This window comes from Perca fluviatilis, chromosome 15, assembly GCF_010015445.1.
Source record: "Perca fluviatilis chromosome 15, GENO_Pfluv_1.0, whole genome shotgun sequence".
Classification (NCBI taxonomy): domain Eukaryota; kingdom Metazoa; phylum Chordata; class Actinopteri; order Perciformes; family Percidae; genus Perca; species Perca fluviatilis.
Window position 1 is genome coordinate 13715277 of NC_053126.1, and position 20550 is coordinate 13735826.

Here is a 20550-nt window from a genome sequence, read left to right on the forward strand (position 1 = left end):
CTGAAGGGAGAAGTGTTGATGTGTGCACTGCTGTTGCCTGACCCTTCGTAGTTATTATGGACAGAGGGTCGCATAGAGAGGATAGGAGTCTGTGTGCGCGTGTGTGTGTGTGTGTGTGTGTGTGTGTGTGTGTGTGTGTGTGTGTGTGTGTCAGCAGTCTGGGAGGTCTGCACACCCGTCCAGCAGAGGTCCTCCATAAATTGTGCCATATATGTAAATGCCCCATACCAATATCCAAATACCACACAAATACACGGTTTGCCAAGTATTTCAAATCACACACGCACAGTCACACTTTGTACTATAAAACATGACCTCTGGCCATCACTGGCGGACATTAAAGTGCAACACGCTCAGTGACATGGGCAGTGGTTGCACACTAATACTGTACTCACCCGCTGGAGGTGCCGAGTGATGCCGAGCTGACAGAAGAGCTCAGCTTCCTGCTGTCCCAAAGCCTCACCTCCCGACTACGCATCTACACAACACACACACACACACACACACACACACACCATGATTTCGCACCATCACTGACAGGTGGAGAAATGCATGATGGTAATTTTCACTCTGTCTCTGTCTCAGAAGCAAAGCCAATGGATTAGATTGCATGGAACCTTTGCATGTATGTGCATAGTGCAAGACAGTGAACATATATCGTTCCATTGTTAAAATACTTTTGATGGCACTACATAGTAAAAATTTGAACACTTAAACTGGCAAAAAGAAATTATTGTGTGAGCTTTTAGCAAATGAGATAAGATAAGATAGACTTTATTAATCCCACACTGGGGAAATTCCTGTGTTAGTAGAGAGTAAACCCTACATAGCCAATAATTCTGAATATTAGAAACGGTCTCAATAATACACCATATTTGTTATACAATATGGACGTAGTCTCTGTGGCGTCACCCATAGGTTCCTTTATTAAAGATAATTTTTAGGGCTTTTATTGCAAATGTTTAAATGCAAAGTGGGCGGCTCCCAGTAGCTCCGGCCATTGCCATCTTGGCAGTGACTAACTCCTGGCTAATCCAAATATGGGTTGAAGGCCCAACCTCTGCTGTAAAGTTGGGCATTTTAACATAGGGGTCTATAGGGATTAGTCTATATCCACGATGTTCCACTTCCGGGATTGCCATGCAGTTGCTGAATCTGTCTTAATTTCAGATCAAAGATTTTGAGAGGCTTTCGTCACGCTCATCTGGCTCGTCATTTACGGGTTAGCACTCAATCAGATTGGTCATTGAGTCAGACTGCCCACTGGCCGATTCAACAAGTCAAATCGTCCCAAATGAAGGCCGACGGCTCCTCCGACTGACAACGGCATGGAACACACCGAACAGACTCGAGTCACTGACCTCGCCAGCTGATAATCGGGTTGGTGTGTCAGTGCCTTAATAGGGATTGACTCCCTGTTGGAGCTCGCCTCAAGTGGTTATTCAAGGAACAGCAGTTTTTGGCACTTCTGCATTGACATAATTCAGCACCAGAGGTTACAGCTTGGACATCTGTTTTATACAGTCTATACTTGACACACACCACTGCAGTGCCCATTTAGCCCCGCCTCCTCTCAGAACAAGGAAAGGTAAAGGATACAAGCAAGCCCATATTTTAGCACCGGAGCATCAAAACTGGTATTGAATATTGATATTTTTCAAGGTATTATATCGAAGTTAGAAATTCCAGTATGATGACAACATTAGTATTGAAACAATATTTTTATTGAAAAAGGAATTACCCCGTTACTGTAGTCTTGTTATAGCATAATGTTCACATTTAACAGTAAATATTGGCACAAAAAAGTTGCTACCAGCAACTTCCGTTCCAAACTAATTCTCAAAAGTCCTCAAAAGCTCATAATGGTCAAACCCTAGTGCATACACATATGTACTTGTTTCACAAGATAATAACTCTTGGTAAATGCAAGATGAACAAAGAGAGTCTCACCATATCAAAGCCGGTGGTGAGTAAAAGGTCATCTTTGGCCCACAGGATGCGTGAATCCTTGTTGTTCTGAAGGCTCTTGGCACTCTGCGGGGAAAACAATGAAACATTTTAAATCAGACGACAAAATAAGACAACTTAAATACATCTTACTTGACTTCTTGATCCTAACTTCATGAAGTCAATGTCTCTATGATGAACCCTAACTTTAAACATAACCTTGAGGTATAGTTCAAAATAACGAGGAGGGTGATGATGAGTGAATGATTTGCAGGGAAGAGAAAAAGACAGAGAAAGGAAGACAGAAAGGACTATTCCCAGAGGCCTCTGACAGATCCCTGCGGTTGGACAGAACAGGACTTGTCCCATGAAAGGAGCGCTTGTTATTGTTGATGTAGCAGACAAGGTGACTTCAGCCCCAAGCGCATCTTAGATTACCAAACTGTGACTCCACGTCTCTGTGTGTGTGTGTGTGTGTGTGTGTGTGTGTGTGTGTGTGTGTGTGTGTGTGTGTGTGTGTGTGTGTGTGTGTGTGTGTGTGTGTGTGTGTGTGTGTGTGTGTTCATGGTACTGAGACTTTGTTACACTGTTTCCATGGGGAATGTGTGTCAAAACAGCACTGCCATGCTGGTTTGGTTGGTGGTCTTCAAATGTAAATAACACATGTTGTCAGACGTAAGAGCTAAAAACAACTGCAGGTGTTGAAATGAGAGAATGTGCTTGTCTGTAAGGACAAAAGGAGCAAGTGGAAGGAGCATAAGTAAGTTAATGTGCTGGATTTTGTACACATTGTACTCAAACACTGTGCTGTTATTGAGCCAAGCCATAGACTAACTGTAACTGTGAAGGTGAGGACAAAAGAGAGAAGATGTACAAGGATGGCTCATAGACTGCCATTTAATTACTTAGAAGTCTTGTTTCTAAGTAACTGGAGCTTAAAAACTCATGATATTTAGAGCTTATGTGTCAGGTCCCTAGTATCCGTTATGTATTAGTCAGTCAGTGAGCCCCTGGGTATCCGTGTACTACTAATACTAGAGTTACACTGAGCTTTCCCATAAGGCATGGAGGTCAGCAATAGAGTTTCAATGGAACAGGAGCCCATCCGCCCACTGTGTCTCCCCAAATTGCTGCAGTCATTTTTATAGCTACACTAACCCTGAGGAGCGTGGCTGGATGCCTGTGTATGGCAAAATGACAGAGGCTTATTTTCTAAGGCTTAACAATCCAATCTCTCCACAGAGAGAGTGCTGCCTCATTCTAGTGTCATTATTACATCTCGGCAGATGACAAATTGTAAAAACAAATAGGGAGAACTTGAGCTGCCCTGTTGCACCCCTAATCACGAGGTAGGTTAAAGGGTAACAGGGCTCTGCACTGGACAACCTCCATTAATGTACAGCTATGTTTGAGCCCAATGGGCACTTGCCAAATCTACAACTGAAGTTGACAAATAGGAATAAACAAAGAAATATTAAATCCAACTTGAGCGCATAGAGGGACATACATGTGGGCCCTGTCAATTCTAACTCAAACCCCCCTTCCTTTTCTCTCCTTACTGACATCACTCTCGCCACACTTCCAGCCAAGTGGTTTGAGAATCAACTGCTGTAAGAGAGAAACCGAGGTTTGGATAAAATTTCTTTAAACGGTCTAAACCAAACATTTATTTCAATGCTATTTGCTCTTCCCAAATCCTCTCCAGGGTGCTTCTTACTCCAGTACATGTGGACAATAAATGAGACACATATGTTAAGCAGGTGCAGCAGGAGTTCTAGGGACAGAAGAAAATGAAGGATGAGGGTGGTCATTGTTTTAATGAAAATGTATTTTAAAAGTGTACTCCCATACCCATGGGAGTACGTTAAGTGTCTTATCTTGTTTAGTAGATATTGATATGTAGAAATGAGGCAAGGCTTTTTGGATTAATCATTTGTTGATCAGCAACCACTCGGGGCAGTGACTAAGCACATGCATCATCCCAAAAATCATGTCCTACCCTGGTTGCCTGGCAACCTCACTGAGACAAAAAGACTCCAGGGAGTTACTGCCCCCAGCTGATGTTTGCCAAGTTATATATACACACACAAGTAACTATCCCAAAACCATTAAATGTAATTTTTACATTTATGTTTCTGTACAAATTAAAAGAACAAGATAAAATGTGCAAATTAGTGAGCTTTAGAGGGGTTAGTAGGCAGATTTTTTAACTTTGAAGTAAGCCAGGCTAGCTGTCTCCCCCTGCTTTAAGTCTTGCTAAGCTCAGCTAATCACCGTCTGGCTTTAGCTTTGTACTTAATGCACAGATATGACAGTGGTATCAATCTTCTTATTCAACGTTTAGAAAGGAAGGAAAAAGCCTTTTCTTACAGATAAGCCATGCTTCTTATCACACGTCTCTTCACTGGATACATAGAGATGAAATCGATCAAATTTCTCTCCTCAAAATTTTGAGTTGGAAACATTCTTTCCCAAAATGATTGACTTTTCCGCTAAATGTAAAGCTTAGGCCGAGACTCCTGTGCTGGAACCATCCCTGTCAGTGAAGCAGAACAAACTATAAATCAAACGCAACCAGTTGAATGTGTGCTTATAGGCCACACTGGTGTTTCAAACCAAATTTATTGTTCACAGCTATAAGGGGACTTGACATTGTTACAGGGAGCACATGCCGACATCAAATCATGGTTTTTAAAAAGGAAATTCTCAGATGTGCACTTCTGCACCTCTCTCAGGGATGATACGTCTTTGTCCATACCAGTGTTTTATCTGACACCATCTGTATGCAATACAGATGTTTTCTGGCTCCTGGTGTGCTCCCAAATAGCTTTATCCACTAAGAGGGATTTGAAAACACTCTACTGAACTAGCTCTCAAACACGTTCCTGAAGAACCGCTACCAGAGCTCTGACAGTGAGTTGATAATAAGTCCTGGATTGAATAAACACTTAAATCGTAACTCAAGATCATTTTTTTCAGCCAGCAGTCGGCCGGAATGCCTTGTGCAGGTAACTGAACTCATATGTCTTGGTAAGTCCCTGCAAGTGAGTCAGTTGAAGAATAGCCCAGATGAAGGAGAGAGGTCCAGAGTAAACTAAGACCTCCAAAAAAGTGATAGATCAGAAAAGAGCGGGGGAAGGAGAAAAGTTTACAGCCAACACGGTATAAACAGACACAAAGATAATTCATTGCCATTGAACGGTTCATCACCGGCACCACTGGCCGATTTCCTTCCAGGGGCAAGACAATGCAGAGTTGGTACTCTGACCAAACTAGGAACGAGTTGAGCTCTGACTATTTTAATCTGCTCAGGGTCTGTTTGACACTGGAACTGCTTTTAGGAGCAGCATGTGGTGTCTGATTAATATTTTTGGCTGACAGCAGGAGATTCCAATTGTGTTCATATTACATGCCAGAGTAAACGGCACAAATTCTGCATCATCACTTTTTTGCCATATTCAGTCATGCATCAGCATGACTATTGCTGAGCACCAGAAGAGTGTGATGTCTGAGTTTCCCATCATTGTCATTACTCTCTAATAAGATGAAAAATAGCCTAATAGGGGTGAACAAGACTAAAGCCATATTCAGACAGAGCTGAGCCCTGCATTAGAAAAACGCAGCCCCCTCATTTATTTGAATGGAGTAAGTCCATTGGCTCATTGGTGGTGCCAACGCAGCGGGCAGCAGCGAAACAACACATGGCCGTCCGCCAAATAATTGTAATAGATGCAATAGATATGAAGACATATCACTAATACCCAAAACATGTCAACCAGCTGCTGGTGGTAGTCAGGGGTTGACCATGTCATCGTCTGGGGACCATAAATGTCCGTACAAAGTTTCATAGCAATCCATCCAATAGTTAATGAGATATTTCAGGATGTATAAAGTGATAGATCGTTGGACCAAAATTGCCATTCTTAGAGCCACTAGCTTGGCTAAAATGGTATTAGGACCAATACACAAGCTTCAAAATACACCCATCGTTATCCTGCCTTCAGACCTGATTATAGAGTGTGGAGGACAAAATTTCAAATTACTCCTAGTGGGAGTCAATAACAAAAAAACAAAAAACACTGAAAATATAATCACCTTTCTGTGAACCGGCTCTGGAGCAGACAGGCTTAGTTTTGACATTACAGCATCCCTCAGGCCTTCACTACGCTGCCTGAGCTAACCAGCTTCAGGGCTGAAGGCAAATAAACCGGCCTGACGTCTCTCACAGCAGACAGCTATGCACGCTCCATAGATCACACCGTCATGATGTCATCCTTCACCCGGATATGAAGGCACGTGCAGCTTTAAGCCTTTTGACAAAGATGTCATCAGGGCTTCGTGGGTTGAGCGATAAAAGTGCAATTGAGGATTAGGGGTTTGTGCTGGGCCCCAGCTCACCTTTTCTCAATAAACATTTCAGCTTAAGGAAGCGTAACGCAGCCAGCGGAGAGCTATATTACTACTAAAACCCCAGGGCAGCCAGAGGACACAACATCTGGGCCGGGTGTGTGCGTGTAAATGTTGCCAAACAGTATCTCTCCTCTGCAGTCATAAATTTAACCCAAATTTCCCATTAAAATAGAGCCCCCCCCCCCCTGAACCTTACAGACAGGCAACAAATTGATCACGACACACTTGAAAACGGGGAGAAATGGATAGGGAGAGGACAAGAAACAAAAAGAGGACAAAAAAGACAAATGTTTTCCTTAGCAGCCAAAGGATCCAAGCAGATGGGATTCACACAGAAGGACGGAAAGAAAAGAGAAATGGTTCAAGACTTGACACAATACACATCGGGGGTGTAAAGAATCAGTTACACCTGTTGAAGTGGCTGGCTCATACAAACAATAAAGGAAGTCATCTGGAAAAAATATTACCAACACAGGTGTCTGCATCAAGATGTGGAAACATATTTTTCAGACTGCTGAATGATAAAAGTGATAAACCAGGTCTAATAACTATAAAGAGAGAATGCTCAAAAAGAAGAAAAAGAAAAGCGTTGCTGGCCGGGATAATGCCAATCAAACTCAAGCATGGTTTACACTACGGTTAAACACTTTGCAGACAGAGATGTGTGAACAAAGGAAAGTGCCAGTCAGCAGTCTGGTCAATTATGGATTTATAAGTCTATTAAACATCCTCTCCCAATATAAACAAATGAGTATCACTGCATCTCATTCTGTCCTTCTCCCTCAGCTATTTAACTTCTGAACATCTCAACAGACGGAGTGCACATCTGTGTCACTGACAGAGAATGTTGATTCACCCACCAGGACAAATATCAGGTGTCTGTATGCACATATGGGAACTATCACAATCTCTGCATCTCCCTCTATCTCCCTCTCGGTCTTTCCACCTCTCTGCGTTTCGGCTAAATGGGGGTGTAAGTATTTAACAAAGAGTGCCAGTGGTGCAGAAATAAATTAAGTGTGCTGGAAGATTGAGTGCTTATTTTCTCAACTTCACCCAGTCTTATTACACAGTTTAATGGGAGATCCTCCAGTCAAATAATGCGTGTTTAGAGTAGATTATGTCAACCATATACTTCTGCTCTGAAAAGTTCAAACTCATTCGACATTTATCGTGAAAAATGAGCAAAATATCAGCCGGCATTTGCAGTTTTTCTATTGTAGTTGTGTATTGCAGTTGGGCTTTTAGTTAAGGGAATAGTTCAACATTTTGATTAAAATACTGTACACTTATTTGCTTTATTGCCAAGTGTAAGATACCACATTTATATCTGTCTATCAATTATTAAGCAACATAAATGGCAAGCGGTGATTGTACACAGCCAAGCTAGCCATTTCCCACCCTATCCCGTCTTTATGCTAAGCTAAGCTAACCGGCTGCTGGCTGTAGCTTCACATTTATAATATATAGCCGCTTTCACACATGCACTGTAAACCTGAAATTATCTAGACATTACCCAGCGGAGCTGTAGGAGAGAACGCAAATGTTTGAATCATTTGGATCGGATATCAAATGGGGATTACCCTCCCTGCTCATTAGTACAAAATCGGTGTAATCTCTGATTGCGCTGAATGTGTAAAAATTCACAGAAAGTGATTGGGCGTGTTGATGACGTTTCATGCCGCTAGCACAAAACTGGAAGAAAACAAACATCTGAGGTTGAAGAAGGAGGTGATTTGCATGAAGACAGCAACGAAAATGTCTAACTGGAGAGATGACCAGATTCGGGAACTTCTGTCGGTTAAGGCCGATGCCAAAACCGTTAGACAAATTTAGAGAACAGCAAGAGACTTAGTTGTTTATGACTAAATTATGAACGGCTCCATGATGCGGTGTAATCTGTCCTGCCTGCTGCACGCTCTACCCAGCGCCACCCCTTGTCTAAACCAAACTGAGTATTTCCAATAAGTGAAAGTGAAAACGGCTATACATACATGAGAATGAACTTCTCATCTAACACTCTGTGTTAGATGAGAACACAGTTCCCAAAATGAACACAGAGCACAATTTCCCAAAATGTCAAACAAGAAATTAAGACTTGTGACGCATAAAAAAGTCTTGTAAGTAAACTTGTAATGGGAGATACGTATATGTTGCCTCTTTATTGTGTCCCCGCCTTATTGTAACTCAATTTCATGGTAACAAAAGGATTTTGTTTACCAGTTTTTCAACAGTTCTTGTCCCTGCTTTGCTATGTAATACTGCATGTCTTATACTGTAGGCAACACTACACCATTTATAGCCCCAGCTGCAGCCACTCATCTCTTCAACCTGCTCCTTATTTTGGCCCCTCTCCGTCTTTCCACTCTTCTCAGAGTCATCATTCCTTTTCCTTTAATTTCCCCTCCTCTAATCAATAACCGTTGCTTTGTAGCTTTCATCACCCCTGGCTAATTGGTCTTTTCAGTAATTACTGGGTTTTCTTCATCCTGTTCTATCTTCATGGCCCATTTAATTTGCGTTTCTGAGTCAGGATTCACTATCTCGAATGTAGCCCTGACTTTACAGAAGCAGGCAGGCTTCTAAAAATCGGACAGATTGGAGGGGGAAGGGGGGGGGGGGGGATTTTCATCAGAAGATGAAAATCAAACCAGCCATTTTATTCTTTCATTTACCCTGCTGCCTACCGCTACTTTTTTCTCTGTTAATTGGAGCCATCTTACATTTTGCTCATTTCTCCAAAAAATCCAGAAGCCACAAGCCCATTTTTCCATATGTCTCCTTCCTCTGCTCTCTCTCCCTTTCTGAAGATGAAAATGAATGTGCGAGGTCAGTAGCTGGGCAGGGAGTGGAATCTAAGGAAATGACAACACCGAGTAAATCCTTAGGTGCAGCTGTAATAGCATAAATCCGAGGAGTGACCCCACTGACATACGGGGATCATACATCTTAAACTCACGATGGATGAACAAGAACATCAGCGAATACTAATAATAGTATATGCAATTTCCAAACAATTATTAAGTGGCAAAATACATACATGCTAAAGTTTTAGCCAAGTACGACTTCTACTGATTCACCTCACAGACTGTTATGGCCATCATCCTTGCCTGCAGTCATTCTTTCCCCCCCGTCTCATTTCCTTTGTGTCAGCAAATGAAAAGCACCGTGCAGTAAAAAAAAAAAACTAGCTGAGATGTGAGCCAACAGGCCTATAAGCACAGCCACGAGGCCAGGTCTACTCTACAGACACCAGGCAAGACCTGCAGCCCCTGGGGAGGGACTAGTGATACGAACTGGACTGATCCCCAGTTAAATATAGCCTAGTATCCAGCTAGAATGGGATATCCAGATTTCTTCTCCTTAGGTCAGTAGTTTGGATCTTTTTCTTTTCTATCCCTTCACTCTTCCTCTTAGCCCTAATGGGAACAAATGTGGAGGGATAAAGATGGGTCACAGAGGAGGATAGAGAATAGAGAAATAAATAGGGAAAAAAGGCCAATACTGCACCCTTGGTTTTACACACAAGACACATCCATCTTATGGGGATCAGGGTGGGATTTCCTCAATTTCATCCTACACGCTCCCCAAACACTACATATACCATGTATCACATATCCTATATTTCCTTTATCATAAGGTGACAGGTGCAATGCTGTCATGGATGTTGTTACAGTTACACTTTTGGTCTCAGACAAAAATCTAATAACAGATCTGAAAGCTGCATTTACACTAGAGTGCGGATCGGGCTGCATTTTTCTGTCTGAGCCCGGCCTGCGTCCGACAAATCAGTAACCGAACCCGGCCCGAGCCCGACAGGCATTAAGATATTTATGTCCGAGCCCGACACAGTTAAAATCTCGTTTTTTTTCTCTCACACTAATGACACATGTACATTGTTTGTGTGGAAAGCCCGCTTTTATTAAGCACCTGTAGTCGGCATTCGGAAATGTCAACAGATGAGCGCATACGGGGCAACAAGCGCACGTTAACTCAGGCGCGCACCTACATAATACGATTTGTTTTAATTTAAAATGTTCAATGCCTTATCGCGCTGATGTGACCGAGCGCAACCCGAACCCGAACATCATGTCTAAATATCTGCCCAGGCCCGGCCCGTCGGGTACTGTCAGGCTCGGTTCGGGTATCCATCCTCTAATTTACACATAAAGTCCTTATTTTCACGTACACAATCTGCAGATTATTTTCTTTCTGATGTTTCCTGGAGCCATAGGGCACAAATGTTTTCTTTTGTTGGACCAAATTAAATCCGTTATCAAAATTGTTTAATAATTTTCTGTCAATGAACTGTTCGGTTTACCAACAAATCGAATGTTTCAGCTTAAATGTAAAACGTAAAAAATATCATGAATCGCTGGATCAATAATTACACGTTTCTGGCCGACAGGACAGAGAGCTGGCTCAGTTTCTATGACCCATGAAGACTTTGTGAGACTGATCGCCACTGACTGCCCACCGCAAAGACGTCACCCTGTGTTCTAAGAGGGCAGGAAAAAATACTGGCCCTAGGAATCATTCTACCCCATGGAAAAATAAATCAAGAGGGGAAAAGAGGATGGAAAAAGGGAGTTTAACAAGCGACCAGTACCCTGATGACAGAAGTAAAAAGATAGAGAATGTCAAAGTGTTAGGAAGAAAATGAGAAAGATACATTAAATGAGAGATAAGCACAGCAACGGCACAGGTTAGACAGATGTTTTAAGGCTGCATTGAATATAAGATGTGCGGTTTGTCTATGAGTGACTAAAAATCAGGCAGGAAAAAAGGACGTTGTATGTACAAGCGCTCTGGTAGCTGCAGTGCAGGAGGCCCCGCTTTCTCACCGGTGTAGGCTTTCATGTGCTGGCAATACACTACCTAACTTCTACTGCGGTCATTTGGTTGCTGCAGTCTCTGTTCTCTCGTCAACATTTAAACTCATACACTTAAATTAAAAGAGCTACAATTATTTTAAATAATTATATTAATATAATAATAATTATTATAATTATAATAATTAAATTATTTTATTCAATTATGTGTGTCAAGTGACACTAATCCATGAAGGTGACTGGACACACGCTGAGCCAAAAAAAACATCGCAAATACTGTATGTCCTGCCTATGTCTATTTGGTAGTTGAAGAAGTAATAATATCCAGCATGTGCCTTTGTTAAAGAATCTGAGGGGGCAGGTGTAAAAACGATTTCCCAGCCTGAGCCACTGCAGGTTGCTCCACTCACAATCATTCGCTCAACAGATCTAGCCAAGGCTCACTTGTTTTTCATTTTACTTATTTTGGATGACTACAGACAAGAGGCCATCTGCCTATATATACTAGATTGATGGATCATCCAGGAAAAGAGCCAAAGAATCAAGAAAAAGGGCCAGCTAAACTAGTCGTATAAAAATCAATTATGGGAAGTAAATAATCCCTTAATCCAATGGTCTATTCGTATTGGTAGAGTCATGAATCACACATCAGGATGGCATTAAATGTTTTCCGAACTCAACTCTGAGTACTCTTAACTAGGTTTTGGGTGCAGCGAGGCAGACTTGCATTGTGATTTTTGGTCCAAACAAATCAGTTTAAGTGCCCTGCTAAATGAAATGAAATCCCAAAGTGGCAGAAAGGCTGTGATTGTTGAGCCACGGTGCTAATTGGGCCGTGTGGCCATAGTCAGAAATCCAGCCAGGCAACCGTGCCAGCTTGGGCTGTGGTCAATCACACCACACTGTGGGGGTACTGGCACCAACTGCACTGTGCCTACTGGCAGAGGTCTCCCTCTGGGAAAACTACCCAAGGTCACAGAGGCTGGTTTTGGATCAGAGCATCATATAGAGCTGGTCAGTTCCTGGAACTAACATGATTGACGGGACCATTGAATTGCCCGAATATGCGTTTCAGTCCAAAAGAAGCACTAGAGAGCCAGAAGAAATTTCAAGAGCATGTTTGGTGATCTCTGGGGTTTTTGATGGTTATTGTGGTTATTGAGTTTAAAACAATGAATATTCTAGAGATGCAGTAGCTTGGTCCTTTAAATCCAACCAGATATCCATGGGACAGGGTACTAATGACAGAGGAAGGAATGATGCTGCTTACAACAGCAAGAACTCAAACACCCAGCTGATGAGAATCTGCACGCCAGACCTGCTCTGTAAAAACAAAGAGATGACTCTTTGGGACGGTTTCTTGTAAAGAGAGCGTGTGTTCAGAATAGGAGCACACAACACAAAGTTAATCATGGCCACACTGTTAGAGACACCATGAAGCCCCTCAACCCCTTTAGCCTGACACAGGCCTCCAGTGCCTGTTGTCATTTATGGCTCTTTCATAGCTGCGACGGATACAGTTGGCTGGCTTTTTTCCCTCCCTGAAACCACTTCATAGAGGCTTCACATCTTCAAAGTACCCCCACACATTTGTATGGAAGCATGATTTGTGCACACTGGGATTTGCTCGGGAGGCACATGTGTGCAAGGCATGTCATGTTCATATAATTTGTGCACAATCATGATAATCTGTATAAATACTGGGGGCTATTTCTTTTTTTTTTTTTTTTTTTACAAACCTTTCTTGATCTACTATTTGTTTGCTGTAATCAAAGTGCGATATTGGAACTTTCCTGCAGCCACTTCAAGGACTTGAGAAATCTTATACATCAAAGCAAAATTCTCCAACGAATGGTAGAAAAACAAGTTTAATGTAATTATAATTACTGCAGCAGGTGTTAGCCTAAAGGGGCATACACGTGCAATGAGATCAAGTGTGTAACATGCTAAACAATGCTAAGGCTTATAGATTTTAAACACTGGGTATCATTTCAATGCCCAGTTGAGCCCTGGCATACTCTATGTGCAGCAGCAGAGCACGGGGCAGCTGACTGACAGCTTGATGAATTACCTCATCTTCACTATGCTAACAAACCGCTCAATCTCCTGCCGCCGCTCACACTGCTCTGCAGAGAATTCCCAAATACGACAGGCCTTCCAAATGCAAACTTTACCCCAACACTCAACAGCTTCACTCAGGGAGCACAATTTAGCTCTTGCATGAAACCACAGATTGTAGCAGAACCTGTTGTCTTAAGAAGCTCAATTAGTAAAAGATGACCTAAGGAAGTGGCATTTTTAAGACATGTGTGAGCCAGATTTCAGGGCCCCCTATGCTCACCGAAACAGTAAGCATAGAGGAAAGACATTCAGTGCCAATGCAGGTATGCAGCTGCGGCTCAGGAGGTAGAGCGAGTCATTGACTGCACCACACCAGTTCCAGACATTCCCCTTTACTTTAAAACTTTACTTCAAGTTTCATACAACAAAAGGTCCAGTTAGAAATATGTAGATTTACATTGATCCTGACTGACTGTTTGATTGATGCATCAATTTTCTTAACTTTGGTCAGTTATGTGGTTATGTGGTTAGCTCAGTTGGTAGAGCAGGCGCACATGTATAGAAGTTCACTCCTCGACGCAGCGGTTGCGGGATCGACTCCGACCTGCGGCCCTTTGCTGCATGTCATTCCCCCTCTCTCTCCCCTTTCATGACTTCATCTGTCCTATAAAAATAAAGGCGTAAAATGCCCCAAAAAGTAATCTTAAAAAAAAATAAAAAACCTTCATCCCAGGTATGATTAAAAGTCAGCGCTCAGCTTCAATTAGCAATATTAAAAACAACAGACAAAGCCAGTATTCTTGGTGTAGTCATGGACTCAGACTAAAATTCAACTGCCACATTAAGACAATTACAAAGTCAGCCTACTATCACCTTAATGGAAAATCTTACAAATACAATTATTTTTAGACCAAATCAAATACCAGGTAATACAACGCCAATAAAAGGATATACAGTAATCAATGTGAGACATCATTTTCCAATCTGGGCATGGCTACACGATATGCCTTACAACTTGGCTTTGTATCTTAGAAAACAAAAAAAACAAGACTCTGTAAGTAGGCAACATATCTTTTGCATGCTCCCTAGTTAGTTGTCTGTCTGAGAAAAGTATAGAATTAATTCACTAAGCTGTCGGTCTTAAAACTCTCACCTCTTATATGCAGCACCACTGTCTGACCTCTTAGACAGTGCTTAGCTAGCATATGAAGAAAACCAGGATAATGGAAAAAGCACCAGCGTTTGGTCACACTAAGGTCAGCTAGCCTAGCCAAGGATGGAGCCCACACTGCACTTTATTTCCCTCTGGGCTCTCTGAGGTTGGCCTCAGCTGTGTCTTGTTCTCGCTCTGGTGTGTGGGGGGGCCTACTGTATACCAATGTATATGTGGATTTCATCTGACAGTCTGACAGGTCAACTTCTGCTATGCTGCTCGGTCTGATGTGTGCGTCTCAATGATCGTCTTGTACACATGCTAGTGTATGTCACAATATGCACCCATCAAGCCCTCTACGTAATTAAACTCCCTGCAATGACCAGAGGTCAGATGCACACAATCCCACTTGATCTGTACCATTGGTACACACATCAATTCACACAAACAGCACAGCGGCTTTCATGCCACAAAACCACACACTTACACAAACCACAATAATCGATCATTGTTAAAACAACACCGGGTAGAGAAGATCAACAACAATAAGCCAGTTCACACCTCATTCCGCTGAGAGAGATAGATAGAGAGATAGAGAGATAGAGAGATAGATAGATAGATAGATAGATAGATAGATAGATAGATAGATACTTTATTGATCCCAAGGGGAAATTCAAGGTCCCAGTGGCTTAAAGACATCACACACAACATACACATACATCATAAACAGGATGATAAAATAACAAAACCACATTGTAGTTCCTAAAAAGTGAAGTAGATAGAGAGGATAAACTGAGGTGAAGTCACATGGGAGCTGTGAGATGCTGAAACTGTGCTGATAAAGGTTGTGATTAATTTCTTGTATTAAATGATGACAGAAACTTGCCAAAACAAGTGACTACCATGAAGACTGATCTCATTTACCAAGACACAATTATAATTGTTTTATTGAATCTTCCTTCTTTCAGCTCCTTGTCCCTCAGCTCTTTAAAAAAAAAAAAAAATGCATTCACAAAATAGGGCTGACAGCTGAAGAAGGCACTAATTCCCATGATAATGACTCTTCCCTCTCAGGATGCAGAAGGAAAAACAGCTAATCGTCATCAAGTTTTGGCTCCAGGTGTCACCCACATGTGTGCGTAGGGCCATAATTAGTTGAGTCCCCGAGCAGCCAGCACACTAATGAGGCCTCCGCTCACAAACATGTGAGCAAAGAGCTCCGTCGCTGCCAGCTGGCAACCACTCTTACCCCTTTCCTCCAAAAGAAAAGAAATATTTCCACACACACACACACACACACACACACACACACACACACACACACACACACACACACACACACACACACACACACACACACACACACACACACACACACACACACACACACACACACACACGATTTGCTAAAGCAGCTAAAACCTTAAAACGTCCCCCATCTCTTTCACCCCTGCACTTCTTGACCCCCTCAGATCCTTTTCCAGCAACCAGACTGACCAACATTCATTAAGTCATCCTTTTGTTTATACCCACACACACAAAGCGTAATTCAAACATGACATTAAACCAAACCCAAGGCAAGATTATCCCTTAGTTTACAATAAAAATAAGCACATAGAGGAGTTAAGTCATAAAAACTAAGCATTGATGTATCAATCGTAATTCAGACAGACTCCATCCAAGGCAGCAATGGAATATCCAGATTTTATGCCACTGTTTTGCCGAACTGTTTAAAGTTTGTTCCCTCATTAGGAAAGACACCTCTCCGCACTGCCAAAATTATTCAAACTATAACGATCACTGGCAGAGAGGTGGCCAGTAACACAGGGAGATGGAGAGAGATGGGAAGAAAGAGGGGCACAACATCTGTGCTGAGTTAAACCACTGGCTATTACCAGGTCCTGAACCCAGCAGGGCCTTGATGGAGGAAGATACAGGAACAATGCACCATGCATGAGGGTGTTTGGAAAAGAGGGTGAGTATATAGAAAGATATAATATAAAAATATACTGTGGAAAATATACTGTGGAAATGTTACTCTACTGGGGCCTGTTGCACAAAAGTAGAATAAAGAAATCCAGGATAACTGAAAAAGCGCAGCTTGACTTAGTGTGATCCGCTCATCGCGGCTTAATCGGTTGCACGTTTGCCGAGCCAGGATAAGTAGGTGAAGCTATGTCAAGCCAGGAGTAGATAGCTGGGATAAGTGCACGTTCACGGCTTTCTTAAATAGACCACGGTATCAATCACAGATTTACTGATGCAGAAATGGAAAAGACGTGTGCAGCATATGTTTCACCCGCTGAGCAGCAGCTTCTAATGGAAATTTAGAGGAGGTGAAACATAATTATGCAAAAAGGGAAACACGGCTGTTATCAAATGGAAAAAAAGCCCGACAGACAACAGCGGACCGACTGAATACGTATGGATTTAAAAAAATCGACTTAGTCACTCCACGTTTTAATTGCTATATGCTTGTTTTATGTGTTGTTTTATCTGTTTTTATCTGTTTTTATGTGCTAAATGTGCTGGTTTTAGTGTAAAGTGTCTTTGAGTAGCCTGTAAAGCACTATATAAATTAAATGCCTAATTTGCCTTAAAAGTGAGCAGAGGGAATTCTTGTTCCTCGGGAAATTTACCCTAATGACTAGGCTTAATTTCAAACCCTTATTCATAATGCGAGAATATGTTTTATAACCATATGCACAAATCTCCATAAACTATCTAATTCTAAATATCTTTCTACAATTAATGTTCATACAGAACAAGCATGACTGGACAAAAACTAGAAAAAGAAGTGACTTCAATACACACTGTAAGCATATCTGTAAAACAATGTAGCCTGTTATTATTCATGTTTTTTTTCTCACTCCCAAGCTGGAAGATGACAAGTGACAGCACCAAAATAAAATAATTAAGAAGCTTTGTGACATTCCAACACATTCTCACTCCCATTTGGTAAAAAAAAAAAAGGACATTTGATCAGGTGCCATTGTCGTCGTTATTGACGCTAAAAGTCCCCTTTTAAAGTCCGGTGTGGGAGGATCCCCCTGCCTCCCCCCACCTCCCCCACGTTGCACGGGGCACATTTCACGAGGAGAGCAGCGGAGGAAAAGCCCATTTCCTCCGTATCGTCCCACTTTATCTCCGTGCCGGTGCAACCATTTCTTACCATCTCAACAACTGCAGTAGTAGGATTTAAATCAAACTCGTGACAGGAATAGTGACAAGTAATGCATGTTAATAAAATGAAGCAGAACACATTCAGAAGACAACGGAATAACTTAAACGTTAAACGCGTTTATTTTGGATCAGAGCGGCAGCTGATTTAACACATAAGACTCCAGGATTAATCTTAGCCTGCCTGTTAGCCTGCTCTGGACCAGCCTAGCTGCAAAGAATACATCTCCATGGTTACTTGGCTGGGTTTAATTCAGCCTGCTTTTGTGCAACCAAATCAAAGCTAAATTCATCCAGGATAACCTGAATATCCCAGCTTAATCCCTTATCTTGGTTTTGTGCAACAGGCCCCTGAACTGAAACATTGAAACAAAAACTGATACCATTATAAATAATAATACATGTATTCTATTGAAATGTATGTTTAACTTGTGAATGAATGGGTTTCGATTCATTTAAAAAGACGTATGCTGTCGTTTTTAGCGAGGCACAATGACTGATGGGTAATCTTGCTTGTGAGCTTCAGGCAAAGTGATGAAATCGTTCAGTTGTTCACTACACAGTTTGCAATTCCCTTTGAACGGAGCATGTTTGCTCCCTACGGTTTGGAATCTTACTTAACATGAAATAAACCATGAGGTTTTTACAAGCAGGAGAGGATGTGAGTGCATCATAGTGTTGTTATAAAGAAAATAAAAGTAATCTCCCAGTCATCACTGTAAAAAAAAAAAAAAAAAAAAAAAATTGTTTATACATTATCTCGCACTACTGTGTTAAATTGTATGCTTCATGTCATCACACATTTACTAGGCAGAATGCTGCTGTGTGTACAGAGGAATATTTCTGCTATGTCATGTTTACATCTGGAAAGAGAAGTGAATGTTAAACACATATTCAGCAGTAAAAAGCTGTGTTTAACAGTCACACTACACATGCAGAAACAGTGTACGAGAGACTGGCTATTAAATCACGAATGGTATTGTTCCAGCCAACAAGCATTATCGTGTATGTTGGCTATAGACATGGCATAGAGAAGTATTTTTGGCTCAGCTTCAGGTAGAATTATGCAGCTTGTGTAGCTGGAATGTAGAGCTCAGCATTGAGTAAGGCTGTGACATTCTTGGAAGGAGCCCCCGGTCTTTACAGACATTATATTTCACATTTCATAATGTTGCCTCCGTATGCCTGTGGTGTTAGTATCAGACACTTGCCAAAGTCTAAACAAGCTTCATTCTGCAGGAAGTATCAAAATCTCATTCTCTGGCAAGTGTTGACATTATGTGAGAAGAAATAATTTGTTGGTAGAACAGAATACTGAGCATTTTTGGGACTGAGAAAGAAATTCCCATATCTGTATCGACATATTTCAAATACTTTTATAAAAATGTATGCGGTACTCATTGAACTCTGAATGTTCAATTTGTATTTGAGCTTGCCCTCCATTTTTCTTAAACATAAAAACATTAACAACATAAACCAATTTTTATCAAGGATCCCTTAAATTTGGTTACTAAATATAGCAGTTTGATGCAGAATATATAACAGTTGAATAAACTTATGAAAGACAATGTAACAGTGTAAACATAAAACAAGTTTTGACTATTAACTTAGTTTAAACTATTAACAAACAAACCATTCACTAACAAAACACACACACAGAGAGAGAGAAAAAAAAAAAAAAAAAAAAAAAAAAAAAAAAAAAAAAAAAAAAAAAAAAAGAGAGAGAGAGAGAGAAATTTATGGCAGGATATAAAAGATGGTATGAGTGGCTGCTCTCAGCCACCTATAGAAATGAAACCGCTGTGCTTTCCCTTGGCCCTGCCCAGCGTTCCCTCCTCAAGTCCAAACCCATTCCAGCTCGTGGTCCTCTCTAATTTCACCCAAAGCAGCAGAAGCTTGAGCTGAAAAAGAGGAATCTGGCCCCCAAGTCCAGCAAACTATTCCCTTTTCCCGTCTCCCTCCTCTTCCAGCGACCGCAGATCGACAGCTCTACGGCCAGCACTGGCCCAAAACTATGAGGGGTATTTTCAGCACTGTAATTTGAAGCACACATGGTATACATACACACCAGACACACTCAGAACCACAGACTCAGCAAATTCACGACATATCAAAAGATGCAATAAGACAGGAGAGAGCAGACACAAATGTCTGTGTAAGGCACGTGTCCTTACATCCACAAAACAACTTGTCTCATAATGATCAGGTCAGCAATGTGCCGGCCTTTTCTCTCCCTGTGTGCTGGGTCTGAGCAGTCGGGTAGCCTAGTGTTAGAAAGCAGGGCGGAGGCCTAACTACATGGAGATGTGAAAGAAACTCATCTGAAAACAAGAGGCCAGTATAGGGATGTTATGGCAGAGAGGGCAGAACCCAGAATAGCAAACGGAGTAAAAACAAAAAAGCTTTAATGCGACACGTGTTTATCTTTGGTGCTTGATGATTCACCACTTTGTTATCCTTTCACTGTGTGTGATTTATATCTGTAAAAAAAAAGTTTTAATTGATTTGGCTTCGTTTGAATTTGAAATTGAATCGGCTCTTCAGAAGTGGGACAGGAAGCGAAAGGATGCCACATGTACGGACACGCACGCTCCCTGTGTGTGCCAACTACCTAAATACAACTGCCTGCATGCTCATGCACATACATACACACTTGCACTGATTACAGATGCAGTATATATTGCTCCTCCTGTCCAAGACCTTAATTACCCTACACAGTCTTATTTCCCGTAAATACAGCAAAGACAGGGCTGTAATTAGGGCCTATATTTACCCCCACCTGGCTAGAGGAGAACACAGTTCAGTGCTGGCCACAGGGATGAGCCAGCCCCATCCGAGCATGCTGCCATGGGTGGAACCAGGACAACAGTGGTCGCCCATGAGCTGTGTCCCAGCTCAGGGGTTGGATCTTTGGAAGGATGGGGGGCACGTAGGTACACCTCCTGCCCAAATGAAACAGACTAGCCT

The 20550-nt window shown here is 41.8% G+C and overlaps 1 protein-coding gene across 1 annotated transcript in view; it reads right to left on the reverse strand.

The window, feature by feature from the left end:
• The window catches only part of coro7 (coronin 7), a 111794-nt gene that overhangs the window by 78468 nt on the left and 12776 nt on the right, over nt 1-20550 (reverse strand). Inside the window, exons 8-9 of the mRNA XM_039825272.1 lie at nt 1951-2034; nt 396-478 (exon numbers count right to left, since the gene is read on the reverse strand). Of these exons, the coding sequence (XP_039681206.1) occupies nt 396-478; nt 1951-2034 (167 nt within the window). The remainder of the gene's footprint in view (nt 1-395; nt 479-1950; nt 2035-20550) is intronic.